The sequence below is a fragment of the Brachyistius frenatus genome, unplaced genomic scaffold (assembly GCF_029030835.1).
Source record: "Brachyistius frenatus isolate BFR_SWC_R1_liver_20210118 unplaced genomic scaffold, ASM2903083v1 Contig_249, whole genome shotgun sequence".
Classification (NCBI taxonomy): Eukaryota; Metazoa; Chordata; class Actinopteri; family Embiotocidae; genus Brachyistius; species Brachyistius frenatus.
In genome coordinates this window covers 476,148-503,644 of record NW_027210848.1, presented here as the reverse complement: position 1 = coordinate 503,644, position 27,497 = coordinate 476,148, and the positions used below count along the sequence as shown (strand labels likewise).

At 41.8% G+C, this 27,497-nt stretch overlaps 1 protein-coding gene across 1 annotated transcript in view; it reads left to right on the top strand.

Moving 5' to 3' along the window:
- The first annotated feature begins 273 nt into the window (after window positions 1-273).
- The window catches only part of LOC138634109 (glutamate receptor ionotropic, kainate 2), a 164,460-nt gene continuing 137,236 nt past the window's right edge, over window positions 274-27,497 (top strand). The window contains exons 1-4 of the mRNA XM_069720750.1: window positions 274-349; window positions 4,225-4,406; window positions 11,476-11,529; window positions 20,407-20,580. Of these exons, the coding sequence (XP_069576851.1) occupies window positions 274-349; window positions 4,225-4,406; window positions 11,476-11,529; window positions 20,407-20,580 (486 nt within the window). The remainder of the gene's footprint in view (window positions 350-4,224; window positions 4,407-11,475; window positions 11,530-20,406; window positions 20,581-27,497) is intronic.

Below are 27,497 nucleotides of genomic sequence, written 5' to 3'. Positions count from 1 at the left end.
TTCCCTCGTCAGGATATTTATTACAAGCGGGCCGATCTGTTTTACGCTCAGGAGACTCCCAGACGGCCCCATAATAAACGCTTAGAGGCGATGAAATATTCATGCAGAGTTAAATATGGATCCTCGACTCGTCGCTGCGCATTAAACACCGTCAATACTGATCAGCGCTGACACTCTTCCTTCCTCCCACTCCACTCTCTCCCCCGGTAGATTCTCTGTCCGGTGCGCCGGCACATTTTGGAAAAGGTATGAAGGAGGACTCAGCCATGCAGAATGGATGGAGACGTCGGAGCGGCGAGGAGAGCTGCTCTGACATGTGTTTATGACGAGCCGAGCCGCAGTCAGATGTGTCAGCCTGCTTTTATCGACGTTAACTAACTAACCGTAAACAGAGATCGCTGCTCCGGCAGTAGAGGCTGTTTCTCTCCTCAGATACATCACGCAGCATGAGACTAAAGTCACATATAACACACATTGTGGCTTGCTCAGACACTTTTAGACATGCAGATTACAAATCAGTCCTTCATTGTATGTCCCACCAAGAGGAAACCATGTTGGAAGACCTTTACTCATGATACTCCATGAATCTGTGAAAATCATGGGAGGGACTAAATAGGTCAGCAGGCGTCCATCTGTCCATGTGTCTGTCCATCTGTTATGTACATCAGATGATGAGTGGATTCTGTGGAAGATTTTAAGGACAAACCGATGCAGGTCCATCAGATTTACAATTATGGGTCTCATCTTTCAAGCTGTAAGGCTCAAATTCAGATTTCAAAACGAGTGTTTGGATCACTTTTTTCTTCCTCACAAAGGAATTACAGAAATTAAAGGTGCCTAGAAACAAGTATCTGGCTGAAAATCATAGCTAAATGACTGCAGGTTTTTATTTTTTTTCATAACTACTGTTGTGGATGGTTTAGAGTTTATCTACAGTAACTACAGTCTGCCATTAACCAACCTTTTCATGTGAAAATCAGCTCAGTTTCAGTCCCACTGTCACTGAACAAACCTTTATCAGTCTGTTTCCCTTTGCTCAGTCATGACTTCATCCAGACACAGCTTCTGCCACAGACTGGATATAAAAGTGTTTGTAGCTTCCAGGTCTGTAAAATGGTTCCGATGCAGAAGTGTCTTCAGCTGCAATACCAGCGAGTGCCACTAGAGGTCGGCTCCAAAAAGCCTCCGGCTCCATAGACTCCCATTCAACTTCTCTCATCAAATACAAAGTGAATAAAATGTGTCCATCAGTTATCTCGGTGTTGTTGGCTAAAGTCACTCCTTCTTCTTAGTTTTCTGGAGGTCCATCTGAAAATAATCCCTCATTCATTAGAAAAGAAGATTCAAGAAGACCTGTTTTTGGGGGCGTGTCTGTTTGATTGACAGGCCTGTGGTGCAGTCAGGTTACAGCTATCGGTGGGCGGGACGTAGTATCGTCAGGTTTCCAATCAGATCAGTTAGATCCACCGCTGGCTCCTCCCCCAGCTGATCCAAATATGGTCACTTCCCGCTCCAAACCGCTCCGAACTAGCAAGATGGTGACGGACAGAATCTGAACTGGAGGCTTCATAACGTTCACAAACCAACGATGGCATCACTGCTGGATGCCCCTTGTTTATAACTCATCCATCACTATTTTAGAGTTGTTTTTACAGAAATAGATAAACTGTTTTCACGCACAGCTCTTCCTCCCGTAGCCGTGGTTACCATGAGTGACTCCTCTGGAGTCGGCTTAGTGATGCTCCGTAGTGTTTGTGTGTCCAGCTGAGATGTTGTGAACCACAGCTGAGGAGTGGCTTCATCATGTGATGGTTAAATGGTGCACTCCCAGTATCTCACAGGTCAGCTCTCCGGGGATATCATCATCAGTGGGCGATTGAGTGTTTGAATTCATTAAAAGCAGCGACCGGCCACCGGAGCTCCAGCAGGGTGCCGGCTGGTTTCCCGCAGTGCAGTGCACTCATCTGGAAGCAGGAAGAAAACAAATAATGCCACAGGCCAAACAGCTGGGGACGGTGGGCTATGGGCGGAGACACAGGAGACTGCTGCGATGGGTCTGTTTGCACATGTAATAATCAATACAAGGCTGGTATTTAAAATAGCATCTGTTAAGTCAGCGTGTATGAAACGGTAGTTGTATGAATTACTTCTGGTCACCTTTGTTTTTTCCTGTGTATAATAACCAGTTCATTCTTTGAGTTTCAGCAGCAGTTTCTTAAATCCATCTTTAAGTATTCAAGTGTACAGCCTGAACACACAAATCATCTGATAATAGTACGTTGGGGTATTTAAAGCAGAGGAAGAGTGAGAGCTACAGTATCTGTGCGATACAAACAAATGGCATTAATGAAGGACACTACAAAAAATACAACAGTGTAAATTATGAAATATTGGTCATTCATTCTTTCCAAAGAAATTCAATTTCTTTACCAATTATTGCATATGATCGTAATAAGTCAAATTGGTAATTATTGACACAAGTATTGGAAACACAGTACTGCGTTACAATGATCACCTGGATCTGGACCACAGATTGGATATAGAAGTGTTTGTAGCTTACAGGTCCGTGAATGAGGCCGATGCAGAACTGTGTTAAGCTGCAATACCAACGAGTGCCACTGGAGGTCGGCTCCAAAAAGCCTCCGGCTCCATAGACTCCCATTCAACTTCTCTCATCAAATCCAAAGTGAATAAAATGTGTCCATCAGTTATCTCGGTGTTGTTAGCTAAAGTCACTCCTTCTTCTTAGTTTTCTGGAGGTCCATCTGAAAATAATCCCTCATTCATTAGAAAAGAAGATTCAAGAAGACCTGTTTTTGGGGGCGTGTCTGTTTGATTGACAGGCGTGTGGTGCAGTCAGGTTACAGCTATCGGTGGGCGGGGCGTAGTATCGTCAGGTTTCCAATCAGATCAGTGGGATCCACCGCTGGCTCCGCCCCCAGCTCGTCCAAATATGGTCACTTCCTGCTCCAAACCGCTCCGAACTAGCAAGATGGTGACGGACAGAATCTGAACTGGAGGATTCACAACGTTCACAAACCAACGATGACATCACTGATGGTTGATGACATCACTGATGGTTGACGATTGTTAGAAATAGGCTGTAAGCGGTCTGTCATGCTCAACAACATACACACTATTCATCCGACCAGCCATCCAACCATTCAGAGTTCAGTCAGCTGAGACTGATGAAGTCATTGGGTGAGTCATGAAAAGTTTCTCCCTCTAATCCTTGAGGTCCAGATGAACTGATTCAGCTTTGTGGTGCTTCCATATCGGCCTCTGACATGACTCAGTCACTGCTACGGTGTTTTGTCGAGACATCTCAACAGACTGAGTACACAAACCATCTACCAATTTAACACAGAGATAAACAAACTAGGAAAAGAGAAAGTATTCATTGATCAAGTAAACATAATGCATGAAAAATATTCTCAGTTTCACAGAAAAATATCTCATTAAAAAAGACTTCACAATCAGTTTTAAAGAAACACTCTGCTCTGCTGGTGTCTCTGCTCTTCTTCTGTTACAACACTGAAGTGATTGATCGCTCTCTGAAAAGAGGAGTCCTTATTGAATATCACAGTAGACGATTATTTGTCAGAATTATGATGTTTATGCTTCAGTTGTGGTCACGGTCAATTTCCCCAGCAAGGCTGACTTCACACACATCCTTCACACAACAGAGAGGAAGGAGGGGGGTGAGGGAGGGGTGGTGGTGGGGGGGGGGGGGGGATCGATAGTCGGTGTGATCCACGGTGAATGTCAGGGTGGGTGCTGTATTGAACTGTGCTTTTGTTCCCCTGTGTTTGTGAGAATATTCGTACGGTCTGACTGTGACGATGACAATGATGAAGGCTCAAAGACTGTTTGGATGCATTGTGAAGGACGAAAAGGACAAAGAAACAAGGAAGTCACTGCAATACAAATACTGCGTTTAATATGGAAAACAGAAGGACGGGGGAGGGGGAGGGTGTAGAGGGGGTCGGGGGGATGGAGAAGAGAAATGGATTTCATTAGAAGTGAACTGAGGACAGAAATACATCCCTGCAGCTTTCTTATCCTCTCTAATTATAACTACCTCTGACGAATGAATCAGGAGTCGTTGTTTTCTCAGTTACTGCGGGCAGATACGTATATATTTGAAGGTTCGCCCTCATGGGAGCAGCACCAGTTACTACGGGGCTAATTTTTCAATGTATTTGTTATTTGTTTTCCCTGCAGGTCTGATCCGGTTGCAGGAACTCATAAAAGCACCGTCCCGGTACAACATCCGGTTAAAGATCCGGCAGCTGCCCGCCGACACCAAGGACGCCAAGCCGCTGCTGAAGGAGATGAAGAGGGGGAAGGAGTTCCACATCATCTTCGACTGTGGCCACGAAATGGCTGCTGGGATCCTGAAGCAGGTGTGTTCACATGTTTGTGCGGCAGTGGACGCTTGTATGTCCTTCCGTGGTTGTTGAGGCATCGTCAGAGTCCTCGAAGCAGGAAGCAGCAGGAGACGGTGGGAATGAAACACACTTCACTCTGCTGCCACTTCATGTTCACAGTTTCATGCGACACATTTTATACCGACAAAACATGAAATGATCTCTGATTATGTGCAGTCTGTTTCAGCCCATAGAGTTCAACACATATTGTATAGCTTGCCAAAAATGTATTTTTTTTTTATCATACTGTTTATTTCAACACAATTTTAGATTTTGCCATCAACTTCCCATTGAGTTGATAATAGATGATTCTGTTCTCCACAATTTACATCCAGAGCTGGTGTTTAACGCCACCTTGGTCTCCACTGTGCCCTTTATACTGTAGAGTGAGGTGTGTGGAGGTTGGAGGCCAGATCAGCGTTCACCTCCCATCTGATTGTTCTGTCTGAAATACAACCTTTCCCTTCTGTAATCCTAACAACACATTTTATTGTAAGTAGATGGTTATTATATGAGCTTAACTACACTATAGTTACTGTAAACAGATATTATAGAGTCTTTTGAAACATCTCTGCTGGGTGTAGTATCACATGCAGCTTCTTAGAACCATCCAGTATGGTCGTATGCAGTAGGGAGGCTGTAGCTCAGTCAGTAGACTGGGTTGCACACTAATCGGAAGGTTGGTGGTTCAATCCCCAGCTCCTTCTGTCCACATGCCTAATTGTCCTTGAGGAAGACACTGAAGCCTAAAAAAAATTGCTCCCGATGGTGTATCATCGGTGTATTGCAAGTCGCTTTGGATAAAATGGTCAGCTAAATGAAATGTAATATAATCCATTTGTCCCATTTCCACTTCAGTCCATCATCCCGCAATACTTTCTCTCCCTTAAACACTGACAATTATGTCTATTAAGATTTTCCCAAAGAGTGAATAAACTATAATACTAATAAGTGCTACTAATAATTTACTCGTAAAAGTTATAAAATGGTTACTAAGAACAGTTTTTTGTCAAATTATATCCAAGCTATGACTCAATAATCTCACGATTCCAAAGAAACCAGCTGTTCACTGGTGATCACAAACTATTCATCTCATTTTATTGATGAAGAAATAACTATGGTCAATCTGTTATATTCTACATCATGAAATCTGGAGGCCTTTTTTCTTCCTTTAATAGCAACAATTTCCACAGAAAACACTGGAAAACTATTGGATTATTCAAGATAATAATATTATATTGTATCTGCTCGTTCTCTCTCTGCTCTGAAAATGTCCGTTTTGCCACAGTTTCTCTGTTTTCTTAAAAACCTTCTTTCCACATCAACTCAGCAACAACTCTACCGATTGTTACAAAACTCGACCCAGATCATCTCCAGACTTTACTGATCTTAAGTTGGAGAGGAGATTTCGATACTTCAGTCCTTTAACAATTCTTCAGAAAGGTTTAAAATGTAGATGTCTTGCATCTCACCAAGGCTTCATGCAATTCTCACGAAACTTAACAAGCTAAATCTTTACGACAGTCTGTGAAAGAATCTCCTTTAGTGTCTGTAAAGTTAGAGTATTTGTGATGGTGGAAATTGTATTTATAACTTTTTTCCCTGCCAGACCATCGCTGCACACCAAAGATATTAACTTCTAATTCCAAATAAGTTAAACTGGTCACAGCTGTTCATAAACGACATGTTGACTTCGTCTACAGATTCAAGTAATCAGGGAGTAAAACCTGTCCACATTCCCTGGAGGCGCTGCCAGTTCCCCAAAAATCCTTTCATTGGTATGGCTCATAAATGCTTTTGTAAGAATAAAGAATAATTCAGTACTTTTGCATTTTAGTAAAGAACTTTAAGGACCTAATTAAAGATGAACCCGTACCAGGACCAGACTGTATCTGTGTGGCACATTCAACAGGTCAGCTGGTGTGACTGCCTCTAACGGATGGAGCATCGCTGCAGGTTCATTAACATCAGTGTCAGTGACTCACTCAGGGAGTCATTTAGTCTAGTTTACACTTCTGTTTTGGCAGAAGTGAAAATGGCAATCTTTGATATTTTTGTTTTTCAAATCTGTCTCTGACATGTGATGGTTGCCATGGAAACTTACTGTATTTAAAATTTCTCCTATCCTTCGAGCAAAGGTTGTTGGTTTTGGCCTCACAGTAGTAATAATGGACTGAGGTTTAAAGGCCGGAGGGAAAAATGGGATCCAAAGCGTGCTCATCGTCAATTTCACATTTCTCCATCTTGAATAATTAATACAAAAAAATGAAAAATAAAAATCATTATCTTACCTTGTTACATCCTTGTCTCCTGGTCCCTGTCACCCGCATCATATCTGTTCATTAAAATGAGCAGCAGAAGCTTTATGGGTTTGTTCATATTTTATATAGAGTCCTATTGTCATATATCTGTCGGCCTGTTGATGTTTTGTGGCTGCAGGTGGAATCAGACAAGTTTCAAACAACAGCAGACCTTAAACGCATGCTGTGGTGTCCCTGTAAACTTTAGATCCCTTATTAACGGTCCCATTTTTATACTCTGATATAGTTTTGCTGACAACCTCATGTCAAGATGTTGCAAGTGCATTTTAAATGTCTTTTACACAGAAATATGAGTTACGAATGCAGTTTAGCAAGAAAATGATAACAAAAAAATAGGATTATCAGTATATCAAATAAACCCGTCCTTGATTTACAGAATATAAATATTAATGATATTTCTATTATTTCCATTGTTTTTAGGGCGTATCGCCCCGCCCCCTAAAAAAAGATCAAGATAAAGTGAGATGCCGTCCAGGAGTTTTCCTCTGGCTTCAGGGTTGCAGTAACTCAATTAACAAATTAGCAAGCATTCATATTTCTCCTGCTTGCAGGATTTATAAAATATTAAAGACAACAAGTTTCATCCGCAGCACTCTGTCACTCTCCCTGGGTTTTTAATCAATGCCGGAGTGGTAGATTGCTGGGGAAGGTCAAGGACGCCTTTCATTAATAATGTCAGAGAGAAGCCCTGCTAATGGGGAGTATCCTGGCCTGATATTCTCATTATATGGCACACCAATAAGTTACAGTTGGTACGTAGTCTTCATCAGCTTCAACCAATACCTCAAATAGTAGTGTAGAAAAAACAGGATGACAACAAAACACTGACGTGAGGAGGCTGATGGAAATTTAGTTTCTGTGTTTCCCCTGCAGAGGTCGACTTGAGACGTGAGGGTCCGGGACAAATATTTATGTTACCTTTAGGGTTCACACACATAACAAAAGAAAACATATTTAATACAACTAGTGATGGAAAATACAACTCAGAGTTGGATTGAACAGTCAGCAGAGATCATTCAGAGGTTGAGCTGTCACAAACACACAGACACACTCCTGATGCACACAGTGGCCAAACGGCAGCACTACAACATTCATCAGGTGATGCACACTGAACCAAAAGGTGTTTTCTCCGTACAGTCACCACAAAAGGAGCCGTGACTGTGACAAACCACATGAAATGACAAAAACTCTGAGTGCTCTTTTTAGCATTAACTGTGGTCCATAAAAAACACACCTCTGGAATTTGGATTGAATTTTGTAAATCAGTTTCTGAAATAAAAAACAAAAGTGATGAATTTGACTTTGACTGCAGCAATCTGTCACTCAACAGGATTTTTTGTTTTGTTTACCCAAACGTGATATAAATATGCAATTTGCTGAAATCTGTACTTTGCATGACATTTTGTCTTTCCAACTTTCCCTGTTTTTAGTTTGAGTAGATGAACTTATTGTGTAGAAGAAACATAGATTATCAAAAGACTTGAGCATATGAAAGGAGAACATTATCTTAGACTGCAATCTGAAGGCGTCTTTAAGAGCGACATCATAATCAGGGAGTGATTTTTCTGTCCTGGTGATGTTTTATAATAATGTTTTAAAATCTTAAAAAAAAAAAAAAAAATCCCATCAGGGACATAAAAAGTAGAAATATAGATATGTGTTTGAATCCATGACTCATCTGTCATAGCAAGGTGAGGAGCTGGTACTCTGTGAGTCACCACAGAGGAGGCTGCTGCTCTGACAGGATGTTGGAGGCTTTCTCAAGGTCCCCCCCCCACCATGATATCAGCAGCCATTACTGCTTTCTGTCTATTTAATCATCCTCTCCACACAGTCCACACAGTCCCAGTCTGTGATTCATGTTAGTTCAGGGAGTCTCAGACTCTACCATACAGCACCACACACACACACACACACACACACACACACACACACACACACACACACACACACACACACACACACACACACACACACACACACACACACACACACACACACACACACACACACACCCTGGACGATCACACAGAGGAAGGTGGTTCTACTTTAACATCTCAGGAGCATCGTTAGAGGTAATCAGTCGCTCAGTCAGATGATTACTGGTCAGGTAAATGCATGTTTGTGCCACATTTGTAGAGATTTTCTCAGGGAAACACAGTGCCCTTTGACCTTTGACCACCAAAATCCTATCAGTTCATCGTTGGTATCAAATGAATGTTTTTGCCAAGTTGGAAGAAATTCCCTCCAGGCACTCTTGAGATATCGTGGTCACAAGAACAGGACGGACGGACAACCTGAAAAAAAAAGACTTTGGCTATCGTTAACTTTTCATCTAATTAACATGGAGCTGCACCAAACTACACTTCCCTGTTTCTAACCCTTTCCTGGGGTTACTTCTCTATTGAACAAGATTCTCCATCTGTGCCCAGATTTAGTGCTGGTGTTCGTATAACATCATGTCCATGAACCACAGGTTTTCCCACCGATCCATTTCTATTTTGCTGCTTTCTTGGACCTGGCTTGTCATATCGAACGTGTCCCAGACGTCCTTCTGTCCTGCCGTCTCTTTTGGCTCTTCGTTGGGGATCGGAAGGTGTTCCCGGCTCAGATGTGATACATAATCCATGCAGCACATTACGGGTCTGCACAGGGTCTCCACACAGCTGGAGACGCTGGATTACCTCAACAGGGGGCGTCAAGGGAGCCCCCTAATCAGATACCCCCCTCCAGCAAAGCTGGCTCCTTCTAATATGAAGAGCCAGCAGTGTTACAGCCCACTGCTCCTGACTGTAGGCGAGGGTCGCAGCGTAGATCAGCCATGTCTTTAACATCAATCTCCTTGGAACCATAAAAGTCCATTGGGCCAATTTACCAACTAATCTTTTCTCATACAGTCTCTGGGACCTGCTGTATTCAGTTTTAAGACTCCAGAAGCTACAATTGGTTTAATAAATGAAAGAAAAGTCAGATATTGAACCAGGAGCTAAGAACCCAGGATGTGTCTGGACCGTGTATGAAATGTTTTCATGTCATCAGACAGGAAGAAGCAGCAGTAATGTAATCGCTGTATCAGACTGTAGTGGTGAAGAGGGAGTTGTGTTTACTGCTCAGCATCCCCACCCTCTCCGGTGGTCAGGAACTCTGGGTAACGACCAGAACAATAAGGTCCCTCAGGATGAGCTGCAGTGGTGAAACGTTGTCATGCACTCAGTGACAGATACTTACGTCTGTGGGGACGGCCCTGCTGTCAACATTACCGATTAATATATCATTTAATAAGACTATCTCAAGACAACAATGTTGAACTGGACAATTGTGTAAAACACTAGTTTATGTTCAATAAGTTAAAAATCCTGGTTTTGGTGAATAAAATCTCTCTCCAGCAGGACATGAACTCTCACCTGGTGCGAACCAGAACCCAGTTTCACTGCAGCAGTGTGGTTCTGTTTCCCTCCGTCAGCTAACAGTTTGCAGTCGTTCCCTCCTGCTGCTCATAGACCGATCCATTTTAACCAATCAGCATCAGCTGAAACCGGCCGGCACTCTTCCACCGCTGCAGCTATGCACTGAATCCACCAGAGTACCACGTATCTTTTAAACTGTTGTAATGAACGCCAGCAGCTGGACGAGGTGCTGAGCATTTGGCGAATGTTTCCGGTCACTGTGCGTTAAGTTTTTTTTAATGCTGCGCTCGTCACTTTTACCAGCCGTCCAATCACAGTGAAGGAGGGGCGGAACAAACGTGGTTAACCACCAATGCTGGTCGCTGATTGGTCGCCCTTCAGAGTGGCTGTTCAAACACTGGTATGAGTCACCAGGCTGTATTCACAGAGAAGAAAACTGAAGCTGTGAGCCACAGTTAGCGCAGCCAGGCTACATGAACTCTGCTCTCCTGCATGTTAAGAATGCTACAAATACATCGACCACCTTACTTCCTGCTTTCTTACAAATGAGACATCCTACTTCCTGCATTGGCACTGGATGTAAATCACAATGTGCAGGTTTTCCCAACAAATAACTCCAACTGGTCTGCAGAAATATTTTAGGTTGTGAAATAATGCAAAAACAGAAACTCTGTACTCTTATTGATCAGTCTGGATCAGCGTCTGACACCTTCTCCAGTAAAGTCTGTTCCAAACAGAGACACCCGAAGCAACGTGTTACCGACCATGTTTGTATTCTCACACCTTTTAAATCAACAGTAACACACCTCACTGGCAGATTTATTATTTTAATTTATTTTGCTTGGTCCAGTTTAAATAAACAGCTCCTTCAAACAACTCCAACACTCGCCTCTTGTTATTGCAGGAGGAACCTTATATATGTTTGCTAATGATCCAAATGTTCAACATCTACAGAAGCGTATAATCTCCTGTGCTGTATTTCCCTCTAAATGATGTGACGGCGCTCCGTCTCCTGCTTTATTTGGCTGTTTGTCTTTTTGGTGGGTGTTTGTTTCTTATCTCTGAGCCTGCGGCTGCAGCAGTGGAGCAGAATATATGCCTCTTCACATTACATGGTTATACAGCTGCTGGTTCAGCCACACAAACAGACACATGCATGCGTGTGTGTGTGTGTGTGTGTGTGTGTGTGTGTGTGTGTGTGTGTGCGTGTGTGTGTGTGTGTGTGTGTGTGTGCAGAATATGATAAAATATTGCATCTGCCTCCGTATTCATGTATAAATCTCTGTCTCTGCCTCCTTCTGTCACTCTCGTCCTCAGGCTCTCGCCATGGGGATGATGACGGAGTATTATCACTACATCTTCACCACACTGGTAAGTAGAGAAAGAGGCTGTGCTGCACACTCGCTCCCTCATCGGGTCTGTAACATATTCCCATCAAGATTAGTTGCATTCCCCGAAAAAAAAATGACACAGCGCTGCTCTTCAATCTTCATTTTCTCATCTATTCTGTTTTTATTTTTTTCCTCGGATCATTCTTTTTTCCCCGTTTCACGTTATCCAGCACCAAAGAAAATAATAACATCGTACGATGTGACATCAAGATAACTTTTATTATTTTCTTTTACAATAGTGCTTCAAAGAATTTTAGAAATGTATATATTTCTTCATAGATTTGACCTAAAACTTCATCAGGATTTTACACTAGTCCTAGAATAAACCAAACACAATTAAACAAATGAGATATAAATATTACACTGATCCAATATTAGATGTCTGTCGGTGGTAAAAGTCTGTGACCTCTTTGTGCAGAATAACTGCAACTAAACATTTGTGGTAACTGTTGATCTCCTGAACATCAGCTTGGAGGAGTTTCATCTTCAGCGCTGGATGTTGGATGTTGGCGGAGTTCCTCACATGAACTGCTGCTTCAGGTTCTTCCACAACTTTTTTGGGGGATTAATTCAGTACTTTGACTTGGTCGTTTCAGAACGTCAACTTTATTCTCCTTCACTGTTCTTTAGCAGAACGATTATGTGCTTTGGGTCGTTGTCTGGCGGCACTTTGTGTTGAGATTAGGAGACGTTTGATGTCCAGAGATTTTCCTTTAGGAACTTACTGGTGTAACTCAGAATTTATGGTCCCATCAATGATGGAAGCTGTCCGGGCCCAGAAGCACCAAAGCAGGCCCAAACCGTGAAACGACCTCCACCGTGTTTCACAGGTTGGATACGTTTCTGATGCTGGGAAGCAGCATTTTCCTTCCTCCAGATATAACGCTTCTTATTTCAATCACAATCCTCCAACAGACTTCTGGTTTTTTTCATGTGATCTTTGACAAACTGCTGACAGAACAGTGGCTTTCTGCTGAGTACACTGTTGTTGTTTAGTGTTTTCCTGATGGTGGATTCATGAATATTAACATGAACCGGTGTGAGAGAGGCGTTTAGCTGCTGAGAAGTTACCCTGCTTCCTTCGTGACCTTGCAGACTATCAGACTGTTCAGAATCCAGGAAAATCTGATTTCTTTCTCAGATCTTCAGGACAGACTGTGACTATTATTTGCAAGTGAACAGATCAGATTTTGAGTGTCCAGACACCACCAACCTGTCTGCATGGGTTGCTATGGTAACAACATATGCTGGTTATGTAGCTTTCCAACACGGAAATGGCAGGAGACAGTTTATTTCGTCTTCTGTCTGTGGATTGTTGTTCTTGTTGTCCTCCAGAGCATCAAAACCTCCACTCTCTGATAGCTCAGCTAGCGTTAGCACAGATTCTGTCTCTGTCTCTCTGAAGATGACGTCGTCACCGTGTGTCGCGTTTTGAGTGACGCAAGAAATCTGATGTGAGCCGGTGGAGCGTCCGGACTGAGACACATCTGTAGAAATCTGTTTAGAATCTCGTTTCAATCCTCCAAATGTGGTTCGGATCCAGATTGCAGAAATTGCATTTCATGTGTAAAAAACCCATATTCAGACTTTCAAAAATCAATCCGGACATGACAGGAATTGGATTTGAGCTGCAGTCTGAACAAAGACTTCCACTCCTTTCTTTTGGAGTGATCTCTGCTGGTCGACCACTCCCGAAGAGGGGAACGACGCGCTTCAATTTCCTCCATTTGTTCACAATCTGTCTTTAAATTGTAAAGTGTTCACAGACTTTTAAGCACCATTGTACTTCATCCTTGTTCAGCTCCCACTTCCTCTTTCAGGATTTCTTTTTCCTCTTACTTTGCTCTTCATCTTTCTCCTACTTCTGTTCTCAGTCTCGTTTTTCCTCCCAGTTTTATTCCTCTTTTCTTGCTCTTCTTTCTCCTCTTCATCTCTTTCTTGCTTAATAACGTGTCTTCCTTGTGGATGTTTCTTTGAACCATCCTCGCTGCCAGTTTGTCCTCATGGCCAACTGCAGTACTGCAACTAGAAAAATCCCCTTTATTAATGCACACACACACACACACACACACACACACACACACACACACACACACACACACACACACACACACACACACACACACACACACACACACACACACACACACACACACACACACCACGGTCAAGAAGCTACCACACAAAGCACACAATACAAAATGGACTTTAATGTGTTGGCCAAAGAAATTTAAAATCTAAAACAAGAGTTTGTGATTGAAGCACTGACTCTATGATTAGCGGACAAAAGTAATGTGGGACTGAAACTGTGATGAAACAAAATACAGGTGTCCTTATTTACTTACATTATTCTCAGAAACTGTTTTGGCTATTTATTTAAATGCTGTGCAGATAAAAATAACTTCCTGTATTGAAAACTCGTGCCACCGTTGAACATGGCAGCAGGACGGTCATGTGACTTTTCATGTGGTGAGTCAAAGCATCCAAACATCTTGTGTGATACATCTGCCTTGAAATATTAACACTGTGTTGGGCCTTCTGCTCTGAGGACGCGCTCCAAGCATGTGAACTACGACCAGGGCTTTTTCAAATAGAAACACAAATGGCTCTCTTCTTTCAAAGAAACACTGTAGTTTACAATTTTCTGCCAACCATGAGCCAACGATGACAGCAGGACCTGGCAGACAGCCAGTGGAACAGCAGCGTTGCAACATGCAGTCAGTCTCACTCGGCATCAAACGTGTGCTGTCTGCTTTCACTGCTGAAGAGAATAGAAAAAAATAACCACAACATCTGAGAGATTTTAATGTCATGCATTAATTGGTCATTCTATTCATTTCTAAGTTGCTCAGCACCACTCAAACGTCCCCACTTACCTCAAATGACCCATTATTCAACAAGCAGTTCCAACGCAAAGATCTGATTGGTCAGATTGGAACAAATCATCAAGACATCATCACACCCTGTTCATCACTAGAAATATCACTCCACCTCCTTAATGGCAATCTACAATTAGAATGGAATTTCATATAATATGTAATATAATGTAGTTTCTACTTGTTATAGTTCTATTAAATGACCCATTTGGTGAAGTCGGGTCTCTTTTGGTCCTTTTTGGTCGCTCCGAGCACCCGTACCGTAACACCACGGATAGTCACGCACTTACAATCCTAGAGGAGGCTAGCTGGACCGGTTTGGTTTGAACACATGACACGGAGCTAAAATGTTAAAAACACATGAGTCCATGGATATCTTTGTTCATCAGATATCTTTGTTCATCAGATATCTTTGTTCATCAGATATCTGTGTTCTTCAGATATCTTTGTTCATCAGATATCTTTGTTCATCAGATATCTGTGTTCTTCAGATATCTTTGTTCATCAGATATCTGTGTTCTTCAGATATCTTTGTTCATCAGATATCTTTGTTCATCAGATATCTTTGTTCATCAGATATCTGTGTTCTTCAGATATCTTTGTTCATCAGACATCTTTGTTCATCAGATATCTTTGTTCTTCAGATATCTTTGTTCATCATATATCTTTGTTCTTCAGATATCTTTGTTTATCAGATATCTTTGTTCTTCAGATATCTTTGTTCATTAGATATCTTTGTTCATCAGATATCTTTGTTCTTCAGATATCTTTGTTCATCAGACATCTTTGTTCATCAGATATCTTTGTTCTTCAGATATCTTTGTTCATCAGACATCTTTGTTCATCAGATATCTTTGTTCATCAGATATCTTTGTTCTTCACATATCTTTGTTCATCAGATATCTTTGTTCATCAGACATCTTTGTTCATCAGATATCTTTGTTCTTCAGATATCTTTGTTCATCAGACATCTTTGTTCCTCAGATATCTTTGTTCCAACCAGACTGAGCCAACTGATCAGTTTAGTGTTTCTATGTTCTGTATTTATTCAGTTGGAGACTAGAAATCCTCTCTGTTGCTAGATGGTTGCTAAGAGACGGACTACTTCCTGGAGTAGTAAAAAATTGCATCTACCACAGTGACTGATTGTTTTCCAGGTGTTGCCATGGAAACGGCAATAGCACTCACAAAAAGTTTTGTATTTTGAGAGTGAATGTGTGAACACATTTAGATTATATATTTTATTATTTGGTAACTTGAATAATCTCAATATTACACTCGAGGGTCTGTTTTAATGTCGTTATTGGCACGACAGTGATGCTGTTTTCTCCATTAAAAAGACACGAGACGTGTTCATGTAAATGTTAAAAGGCCTCTTCTAGTATCACATGACTATATTAGTACATTAGTGTCATCGCCTTTTGTTGCTGTGTCTCAGAATAAAGCGTGTGCTTCGGTGTGTGTGTGTGTGTGTGTGTGTGTGTGTGTGTGTGTGTGTGTGTGTGTGTGTGTGTGTGTGTGTGTGTGTGTGTGTGTGTGTGTGTGTGTGTGTGTGTGTGTGTGTGTGTGTGTGTGTGTGAACCCTCCGCCCATGTTCCAGGTCAAAGATTCCACTCGTATCAAACGGTTATTAAAGCTCCATGCCGCTCTCATCCTGAAGTAGCTGCTTGTGTTGTCTGGGATCAAAACACTGTCACTGTCTGTCTCCACCCCCCCACACCTCCTTCACCTTCCCTCCTCCACCCTCCCACCCTCCTCCTTTACTTTTTTGATGTCAAGCTCTTTTGAAAACTGAATTCTTGAGCTTTTCAACTGTGTTTTTCATCACGGTGGCTGAAAGGGATCATTTTCAGTGTGAAACAAAGCATCTAACGTGTTCATACTTTCTCTCTGTAGCCATTCAGCATGCATGGCACTATTTATGCAAGATAATTAAATCTCCCTCTGGTGTTTTTCAGGGACTTGAAATGTAAAATACAAACATGAATGAGCGCTTTCTTTTCATTTCCCACTGTTGTGTTTGGCAGACAGCAGGTCCAGAGCCTCATTCTCCAGCACAGTGAACAAACCAGCCGTACTGAGGACACATATGGCAGCCGGTCTCCTGCCAGACCTCCCGTCACTCTTCACTTACCTTCTTTAAATCTGTTTAGTCTAAACTGGAAGGAGGGTTGATACGGATACTGTCCTGATTGATACGATACTACGTCACACCCACCGAAAGCTGATCAAGTCATATTAAAAGCAGTAATGGTACAAATCTGTTACATTTTAAACACATATTATTATTATTACATCTTTCTGACAGTACGATAAAAAGATGTGTATCAACTGGATGTTTGTGTTAAACTTGTGTTGCTTAGAAATAGAGAGGATACCAATGGGAAACACCGAGCTGGGTCCAAGTTTAAAACCAACACTTCTAAAGCTGACTTCACTTCCACAGTGGCTCCTCTTAAAGTGCTAGTAAACATACTCCGACAATGTATTTTGCATTGATTCTGAATTTAATACAAAATGTTTGATTATGATAAAAAGTATCAGCTCAACAATTTGAGTAAGTGAAGTGTCCGTCAGGAACACTTGTCTTCCTCAGTCTTCATCATACATGTTCAGCGGGGTTGAGGTCAGGTGACTGTGGAGGGAAGTCCATGACAGTCTTTGGTCTTCAAAGCTTTGGTGTGTTTGGGTTCATTATCCTGCTGCAGTAGGAATCAAACCAGAGGGTGGAGCAGGAAGGAGAGAATGTTACTTCTCCTCAGTCAGGGTGGAGTTGATTCACTGCAGGTGTCCAACCTCAGAGGACCAGACTTGAACATTTCCCCCATCATGTTGTACTTAAACTTAAGCGATATTACACTTTAACGTCATTATTGATGCGGTCAGTCCGTAAGCATCGCTGAAAGTTCTATTACCGTTTCCATGGCAACACATGGTATACGACTAATAACTGGAAAGCAATCAGTTGCGTCAGTAGACTCTTATGTAATGTATGCAATGTTTACTACTCCAGGAAGTAGTCCATCCCTTAGAAACCACGTAGCAACAGAGAGGATTTCTAGTCTCCAACTGAATAAATACAGAACATAGAAACACTAAACTGCTCAGCGAGCTCAGTCTGGTTGGAACAAAGATATCTGATGGACAAAGATATCTGATGAACAAAGATATCTGAAGAACAAAGATATCTGATGAACAAAGATATCTGATGAACAAATATATCCAATGAACAAAGATATCTGAAGAACAAAGATATCTGAAGAACAAAGATATCTGATGAACAAAGATATCTGATGAACAAAGATATCCATGGACTCATGTGTTTTTAACATTTTAGCATTGTGTCATGTGTTCAAACCAAACCGGTCCAGCTAGCCTCCGCTAGGATTGGAAGTGCGTGACTATCCGTGGTGTTACGGTACGGGTGCTCGGAGCGACCAAAAAGGACCAAAAGAGACCCGACTTCACCAAATGGGTCATTTAATAGAACTATAACAAGTAGAAACTACATTATAGTACATATATGAAATTCTATTCTAATTATATATTCCCATTGAGAAGGTGGAGTGATATTGATATATGAGCAGGATGTGTTGTCATGGTGACTTCAGCACGTTCCAAATGTACAGATGACCAATCAGATCTGTTGGTCAGAACTACTTCTATATATATTATAGATGTGGCTTTCATCCACTGTGTCATTCTGTCTCCTGCTCAGGAAACGGAACTTTCTTCTGTCCTCCACTGAAACTCTGGAAGGTCTCCGTCCACTCTTAGAGTTTGTCCTTGTGAGAAGTGATTTATCTACTAAAGTGACTTCTTTTTCTTATTGGAGTCTGTATCTGTGATGAAGCTGTTTTTCTGTCTGAGTGAACAAAGCTCGGTGTATCGATCCTCTGATGCTGTGATCACTTTCGGTCTGCCTTTGAATCCAGTTTTCATTTCAGAGCTCCATTCACTGCGCACTCAGAAACCTTCAGTCTGCCATGAAAGCTCTTCTTCTCCCAGAAAAACAATCTGACTTCTGACTCCTTCACTTCGTTCTGATGACGTTTCCCACTAAGATACTGAGTCAGCTATGTTCCGCTGGAAATATTCATAACAGACTTAAACCGACCTCTGAACAGAACATGTCATCTGAACGCTGCTTTAATGGAACAATACAACTCAAGCAATCTGACCTTTATTATGAAGACAAGGGGAGTTTATTTATATCGCTCCATTCAGTCAATTCAAAGGGCTTCACGGGGGCTGAAAACACATTAACAATAAGGACTTAACATGAATACCGAACAGAACATGAAGTATTTTGTCATCAATGTACTTGTCAGAACTTTTTCAAGGTTTCTAACTATTCTCAGGTTCATTTTACAGTTAAGTGCACTGTGAACATTTTATTGACAAAGATGTGCATATGAAGGTATTTTTGTGTTTTCATCGTTCAAGCAAAAAAAACAAAAAAAACAACAACTTTTAAAAGCAAATTTCTCGCCCTGTGATCAAAAATCGAGTATTGCAAGTAAAAATATACAAACTGGGAATTATATCTATTTGCATTGCAAACAAATTTGCTCTTACAGTTTTGGTCACAAAATTAAAACTTTTACCTTTAAATCAAAGTTTCTAAATTGAAAGCAAAGGCTTTTAATTCTGTGAGCAAAACTAAGTAAACAGTAAATTTCTTATGACTGATCTCATCACAACTCCTTGTAGCACTCAACCCAACCTTTGTTCCTAAACATAACTTGTCTGACCCAAGATCAACGTAAGCGAAGCTCAAGCCTGAAGGGGAACATTATTCAAAAGACTGGCAGTTTTTCTTCAAAAGCAAAATCCCATTTTCCTTTAACAGAACTCCTCAACATCCATGCAGTGTTTCCGGCATCATATGTGATGTCTGTTACATGGTGGTGTTTACCAGGACCCAAATTCAGGCTCACAGACTCGGGTTTTAGTTCCAAAATACAGTCTTTATTTCAATAACCAAAAACAAAAACAAACAAAAGGTGGCACCTACAATGTCCACTTGCTTCCAAGTCGGGAGGGCGACTCAACCGACTGATCCGGGGAGACACGGCTGGCAGGGCAGCCGGCAGACCAGCGGACAGGACTGCTGGAAAAAACAGAGTCTATAATCCTCCGAGTCGGGAGGGCAACTCCACCGACTGGTGACTCCGACAGGGAGCTCCGCAGGTGGAACAGGAGCCGGAGGAACGGGAACAGGACGGACGGAGGATGGACGGGTGACTAACTAATGAACCGACAACCAGAGGAGTACAGGGGCAGGGTACATATAGTCCGGGGAGGTGATCAGGGAGATGCAGCACACCTGCGGGTGGTGATCCGGGGTGAGTGGCTGCAGCTGCTGGGACTGGTGAGGGGCGTGGCCACGGGAGGTGAGAAGAGGAGGACACAGAACAAACAGACAGGGGACTGAGGGGACACAGGAGGAGAGGGGATCGGGGGTAAAACGGAGGAAAACAGGACTCCCGACAATGTCATCGTCATCAGTCAGCATTATCTTAAGTTTGTGTTTGTACCTTCATCACTCAACATTGGTGGAAGACACAACAGAATTTAAAACGGTGACTTTTCCAAACAGCTGTTCATCGTTTGCACTGATTCACAGTTTTATGTTCACGTGAGCGCCAAATGTCCGACACCTTCTCCCCTGAGAAAACAAAAGGGACTTTTAATTTAGGAAATCTGTAATAGATTATTCCCACCTTCCAAATGTTTACAGAGAAGATTATTGCCCACATATTTTAGCCATTAATAAATACAAAGACTGGAAATAGCAGGGAGCTGCCACCCTGATTAAAAACCCCAGAACTGTCCCATCATTGAAGCGTCCTTGTGTTTTTTGTCTGAGACTCACTAAATAAGATTGACCTGGGTTGTGAAATCTATTTTTTTTCTCCACTGTAATGTTGTTGCTCAGCCCGTTCCTCCCAGTTTCAGTGTCATCTCTTCCTCTACAGGACCTGTTTGCTCTGGACGTAGAGCCGTACCGGTACAGCGGTGTGAACATGACGGGCTTCAGGATCCTCAATACGGAGAACAGCCAGGTGGCCTCCATAATTGAGAAGTGGTCCATGGAGCGGCTGCAGGCTCCACCCAAACCTGACTCTGGTCTACTGGACGGCTTCATGACCGTGAGTCTCAATGAATGAATGAATGAGTGGTGAAGGAATGAATCCTTAAATTAATCTGCAGCTTCTGTGTCGTCTCAGGTCTTCTATGAACAGTTTTCATGGCACGGCAGTTATCTTCTCAGTGAAACAAGTGGTCTCCTATTAGTCAGTTTCTTCTCAAACACTGTTGCCATGGAGAAAAATATGGTGCCACCAGGGCTGAGCATTGGAGGGAGCCTGACGACACAATGAATTGATTATTAGATATTCATTGCAGTGAACACATACGAACACTGAAACTTGGCCTTTCCAATGATGCTTGTTGTCGATACAACGGAGGGTTGGCAAGAAAAATCATTTTTAATCAACATCAGATTCAATCAACTTGCGTACAGTTGAGTCCACCTCCCCCCCAACATCACTCTTGTTTGAATGACTCATGAATCTGTCATTGCATAAATATAAAATGCATATCACAATAAAAAGGAGACTCAGAGCCTCATAATGATGCTCGTCACACATTTGTATATAGTAATGCAAGTAACAAGACAGATCAAAGTCTGCAGAGGGTTTTGTTCTGGGAAAGTAACACGAGTCCATAAAAGGATCAGAGGAGGCATTTTGTTCAATATTCGGACTTCAGGGAGAGCACAGGTCAAAATAAACAAAACAGACCCTGAATAGAAATTAAAAGCCACAATACTAAAGCTAAAGGGATGTAACGAAAGTCATATCTTTAATATTTTTTCACACCCATTTCCAAAAAAAACCAAAACAAACTAATGATACAGGTTCTCTGTGCACCGGAGATTTGTTTCATGATCTGCTTTTAAATCATAGTAAATATCTGCATTGTTGAAAACACATGGCTGACATGACTTCATATGAAAAGTGCAGGACGACCCGATAGCCAAATGATTGCATGTCGTTCCCCGACTCTTTTCTCCTTCACTTCCTGTCAATCTCCACTATCAATGATGTCAAACAAAGACACAAGAAACCTATAAAATTAAAAAAAAAAAATCTTTAAAAAGATGCATGAATAATGTGTTTACATAATAATGGTTCAAAAGGCATGAAAGAATTTAGTAAATGAAATAATGATATTTATTTCCCTTCAGCACAAAGCACAGAGTTTTTCACATTTTCACATCCCTCCATCATGGTTATGATCTTTCCAGTTCTCAATAATCTCCTTACACAAAGTATGAAAAGATACCTGTCCTGAACAAAGTTTCACAGGATGCAATCTGTTGTTTCCTTGACAAAGACAAATAGTAAAAAAAAAATCTGCAGGTGCTATGAAATCAAATGATGGAAGATCTGTTTAAATCTAAAAAATACCAAGATACAGCACGAATGTCTTATAATTATTATAATGACTGAGATAAGAGCTGAAAAGTAAACGTAGTGCAATTAGCCTAAAAAAAAAGCCGAGGGTTCAGAGTGTTCATCTAATTTTAGGAAAACTGTCAAAGTATTTAGAAAACACTTCCATATCCATAAAATCTGAGGAAAGAAGAATTGACTGTACAGGCAATTCTGCATTTTCCTTTCTCAGTCGAGTAATATTTGACATCATAACAGTGTTTTTTTGTGCAGTCTGAGAAAAATAAATTGACACAAATCTTTGCATGTAAACTAATAATTAAAAATGAATAAAGAGTTTGTCTGAATTGTTGCAGTGTCACAGAGCATAGCGTTGCAACACTCGTGTTTTTCACGTCAATATTTTCTGACATGATTGTTGGATTCCATCAAAACTGAGACAGACTTTAAAAGTAAATGAATTAATGCTTTACGTTGTGTTTTCCGTTTTTTCAACTCTTTAATCTTTGACTGAATCATGAACTTAATGATCGGATACTTCTTGACAAGATGACAGTTTCTGCATAAAAGCTTTGACCTTTTTCTTCTCAGTGAACAACTAGATATTTTGAAAGCGAGTTGTTAATTAAAATGACTCCCAGTTCTGGGGAGATTCAGACCAATCCAAGCCGTAAAAATGATCCAACTGTGAGTCATGTAAAATTTGAAATACAAAAAACCAATGGTAGCCCTTCACTTCCAGAACTGACTGCATTGAAACAGTGGAAGTGATGTAGGGAAGATGTGTTTCTCACCAGTCCACCTGAAGCCTCGTGGACCGGGCTTCTCTCGTCTCTGCTGCCCGGCTGCTTTTTACAGACGTGAATTCAGTGATGATGGGAAACGCGTTCAGGACGTGACGGAAGTGTTCGGCTCGACACGCGCTGCTTTCTCTTACTGTAACTTCTCCGTCGCCCTGCGGGAGTCGAATGCAAAAACCTTTTGTGCCCCGACTTCCAAATGAGTCCCAGGTGGCGTCGGAGGAGTGTCTGTTGCTGTGATCTGAGAGCTGTCTGATCAGCGCCACGCCGCCTGTAATAACTGCTCCTCCGCGCTGCTTTCATACCACTCTCTTATCTGGGAACTCTGCCAGAAACCGTCAACCCACCAGAGACCGGGAACGGGAAGGAAAAGAGAGAGTGATGGAGGAGGGAGGAGATGAGAGAGAGGAGGAGAAGGAGAACAGAGAGTGGGTGAAGGGAGGGCACAAGTGAAATCAGAGTCCTCGTGTTTTATTCCCACGACTGCTGAGGTGTTAAATGTTAGGCCAGTGGAGCTGCTTGGTCTCCTTCCAGTTGGAAAGCTCTGGCGGCAACATGTTGGCTGCTGATTGAAAACAGTGGCTCGTCTCCGGGGAACAGCAGATTCCCTTTTTTTGTGTGTGTGTGTCTAAAAGAGCGAGATCTTGCTGAGTCATGTTCCTGGATTGATATTGGAGAGTGGGTGTTACTCAGTTTAAGCCCCTTTTGTTAGATTTGTGGCTCAATCAATAGTTTCCCACTCGAGACCTGAAATGGACTGTGTGTGTAATGACTAGACTTTTTCTGAACACACAAAGCTCACAGTGCCTTTAAAGCTCCTCGAGAGAGAGTTTCAGGCCCGAACCGCTCCGAGGAGTCAATCTAACGTCTGTAGTCTGCACAAAGAGCACGAAACAAGGCAAAATAAAAGGTCTTCCTCATCATCTTCATCTTCATTATCATCCCTCTCGCTCTGTGATGTGCTGCAGAGGCGATCCGAGCAGAGTGGTTATTTTTGGATCGGCGACAGGGGAAGATTTATGTTTGTGAGGAGTGTGCTGTGACCCTGCTCATCAGTGAATTAATGGCATATGAGTTTGAAGGTGGGGATTGATTAATTAGACAAATGGCAATCAGTCAGCAGCTAATGCATATTGACATGGTGAAAGGTTCCGTAAACGTTTGATTAACGGCTTCATTTGTGCGCCGTATTTACGGCTGTGTGCTCAGCCGCTGAACTGCTGATGTGCTGTAACTTATAGACTTGCAGATCATGACGGATTGCACTGAGTGAGCAGTGCACGGACTCCACTTCCACACGGCTTCTCCTCTACAGCTGCAAACTGCAGTTTGAGCAGCGGATGAATTAAAAATAATACGTTTGGAGCTGAAGTTGTTGTCATCTTTTAAAGTTTAATTTGTGACGTACTTCATGTTGTATTTTTGGCAGTTGTGGAACCGGTGTGACGTGTTGTTTAGTTCAACAATAAATAGCCTGGATTTAACATTTGATCTGTGCTGTCAGAGATGGATGGCGGCATTTAACTGGCTGTCAGCGTACCAGTCACAGCAACATTTACATCGGACAACTTCCAAGCACAAACACAATGACTTCAGCGGATCCGGTCCGGTTCGGTTTGGTCCGGTTCAGTTCAGTCCGGTCCGATCCGGTTCAGTTCGGTCCGGTTCGGTTCGGTCCGGTGTTTCTGGAAGCTGAAAGGCTTGTTTGTGTCTTGACAGTATTTTTACATCGATACACAACTGTCCTCTGCTGCAGTATAAAATGCTTCACAAAACAAAACATATAAAAAGAGAAGACTGTACGGTTACAACGGTATCACCGTTCACCGTATTTCATTAGAATCGGGCTTATTATAATTATCATTATTGTCATCATAGGCTAATTTGGTAATTTGAAAGGCAAAAAAGTCTCCATTTAGAAAATCAATCAAATGTAAAGCCAGATTTTACTGCTGTGGTTATTCCAGGTGGATCTTTCTGAACTATTTTGCATGCAACTGCAAGCAATCTTTCTTTTCATTATGGAATAATTATATTATATATATAAATATTTACTCCAATATTTAATACTTGGTTGTAAACATTCTGAAAACACTTTAAATACTTTGAACTCAAACACTGATGTCAGCACCCCGAGCTGGAAAAGATGGAGTCGGGATGTGGAAAATTATTACAACAGTGTACTTTATGATTGACGGTTAAATAATCATGATTTTTGTTAATATACTACGGAGTGAGGAACATGTCCACGGTATGATAACCCTCCATTTTAATAGCACGGTATATACTATGATACCACTGCAACCCTAGAAGACAAATAGACTGATTAACTTTACTATTAACCGACTCCAAGTGTTGGCTGTGTCTCATCATTCCTTCCTTCACTCGTCAACTTGATGTAGAAATAATTTCAGTGTGTTTTTATTTGAGGTCATCGCTGACAGATGATTAATGAAATGTGACGTCATGCATCAGTGTTTGTGTCGTGTGCATTCCTGTTTTTAGGTAGGTAGGTAGGTATATACTTTATTAATCCCCGAGGGGACATTTTTTTAATGTTTTTGTATGGAGCAAAACTTTCACACTCAGAATTCAGTCATAGAAACAGCTGAAGATATTTATAGTGCAATAGAGAGGAAATATGTAGTGATAACAATAAATAGTTCATATTTCACTGGATTAAGTCAGTTATAACTTTTTTATTAAAAAAAATGCCACTTTTTAACACATAAAACATAAATGAATGATATAATAATAGTTTGCTGGTAAACGTCACCTGGTAGTCTGTCAGTCTGAGCATTCAATAAAAACTTTACAAATGATATTCAGGTATTTTCTGTGTAAATGATCTTCTTCCTGGTTCGGGGCGGCGGCCAAATGAGAGTGAATGAAGTCCTTCAACTTTTTGTCGACCACGTGACCTGAGGCTGCTCTTCTATTGGCTGGTTCAGATTTTCAGCCCCTCCCTCTTTCATTGGCAGCGAATCGGTATTGTTTTACATTTTTCTATCTCGTGTCATTGGACATCTCTCGACGTCGTCTTTCAGGTTCACCTCACATCACCATGACGTCATCACACGGTGACTCATGCTTCTTTCTGTCTGACCGGCAGCGGAACGACAACTTCCAGTGGAACTATTTCTAGAGATGAGACGAGTACTCGGCTGAAACGAATACCCGGTACGGATTATGTACTTTTGACGAGTATCGTCCGAGTAAATGTGTCAACATCCGTGTTGATGACGGTTTCTAACAGACAATAGCTGTGTGCACACAGCTCCACACAGAGCCCCGCCTCCTGGTTTACACAGACTGAGACTCACTGGCCGTGCTGTCAGTCAAAGAAGACTGAGATGACTGAGTCACTGAAGGAGTGGAGGGTAAAATTCATGTTCCAGTAGTGCGACTGGCTGGTGTTCAGGTAACATTAATGGGTTGTGTTGTTGTTAGATTCTTTTGGGGGGCTTAGCTGAAGTCTGGCTTCAGTTTGTTTGCCCCCCACCAGCCGCCACTGAGTAATATTGTAAAGTGTGTATCAAAGCATTGCTGTTCTGCAAAATTCACATCTGGCTCCTTGAAATCAGCTCGACAAAATCACGTATAACTGTTGCATCATCAGCCACACGCCTCAGTATGGAAAACTGCAAAGTGTTTGTACTTGCTGTTTTAATTTGTACCTTTGTACTTTATGATACAGTGAACCCTCGCTATAACGCGGTTCACCTTTCACGGTCTCGCTGCTTCACGGATTTGCATCGTGCATTGTGTTCTGCATTCTGATTGGCTGAACAGTCTCTCCGCTTCTTCTCTACCTGTTTGTCAATAACGTTGCGGTTTAATATGTACATGTACGTAAAACAGCTTGCCAAATTAAAAATAATCGATGGTGGCATGTCGGTTTATAAGAATCTTTTTGCCCAGAAGAAAAAAGAGCGACAACAACTACCGATAACTATGTTCTTCTCTCGAAAAACCACACCTGCACCGCCGGCTTTAGAAGAAAGAACCGCTGCAGAGCGGAGTCAGGATGCAGCGGCTCAGTCAGAAGAGCAGTGAAATACACGAGTCACTATTTGTCCTACTGTACTTTGTATTTGTTTTCATAATCATTTTTCATTTCCTCCCGTTCTAATCCAATGACTCGGGTCGCAGTGGGGCGGTGCCGATCTCAGCAATTTGAAGCCTTCAGTTCGTATTGATGATTCAAATTATTATTTTACAGTACAGTAGTTATTTGTAAAAAAAAAACATTTATACAGTACTTTTATTTGTTAAACAAATGCTTGGGCCTGTAAAAAGGTTTTGTTCTTTGGTTTCAATGTATTATGGAGTATTTCATTGTATAATAATTGTAAAAAAAAAAAAAAGGTTACTACTTCACGGATTTGGCCTATCACGGTTTCTATTTGGAACGTAACCCCCGCGAAAAACCAGGGTTCACTGTACTTCTATTAAGACGTCTTCCGAAAGGTTGAGCTTCATGTTTTCACTGCTTCACTCTCCCCTCAGTGATCTCTTGTCACCCCGCTCAGCTTCTCATCCTCATCCCGTGTCACTGCATCTCATCAGGAGGACAATTAAGTGAACCCATGAAGTTGTTTTATTTCTGCAGCATTTGCTTGTCTGACAAATCAGGTAAACTAATTCTCCCCCTCATTCCTTATATGCTACCTTCAATTATTGGGGCGGCTGCGAGTACCTGCCCCAAGTCATGGTTTAACATGCACAACGAGAGTGACCTTACAAGCTCCACGCTCTCATTACCATAATGTCTCTCCTTGTTAATTGCCTTAGCTGCTGTCTGATTCA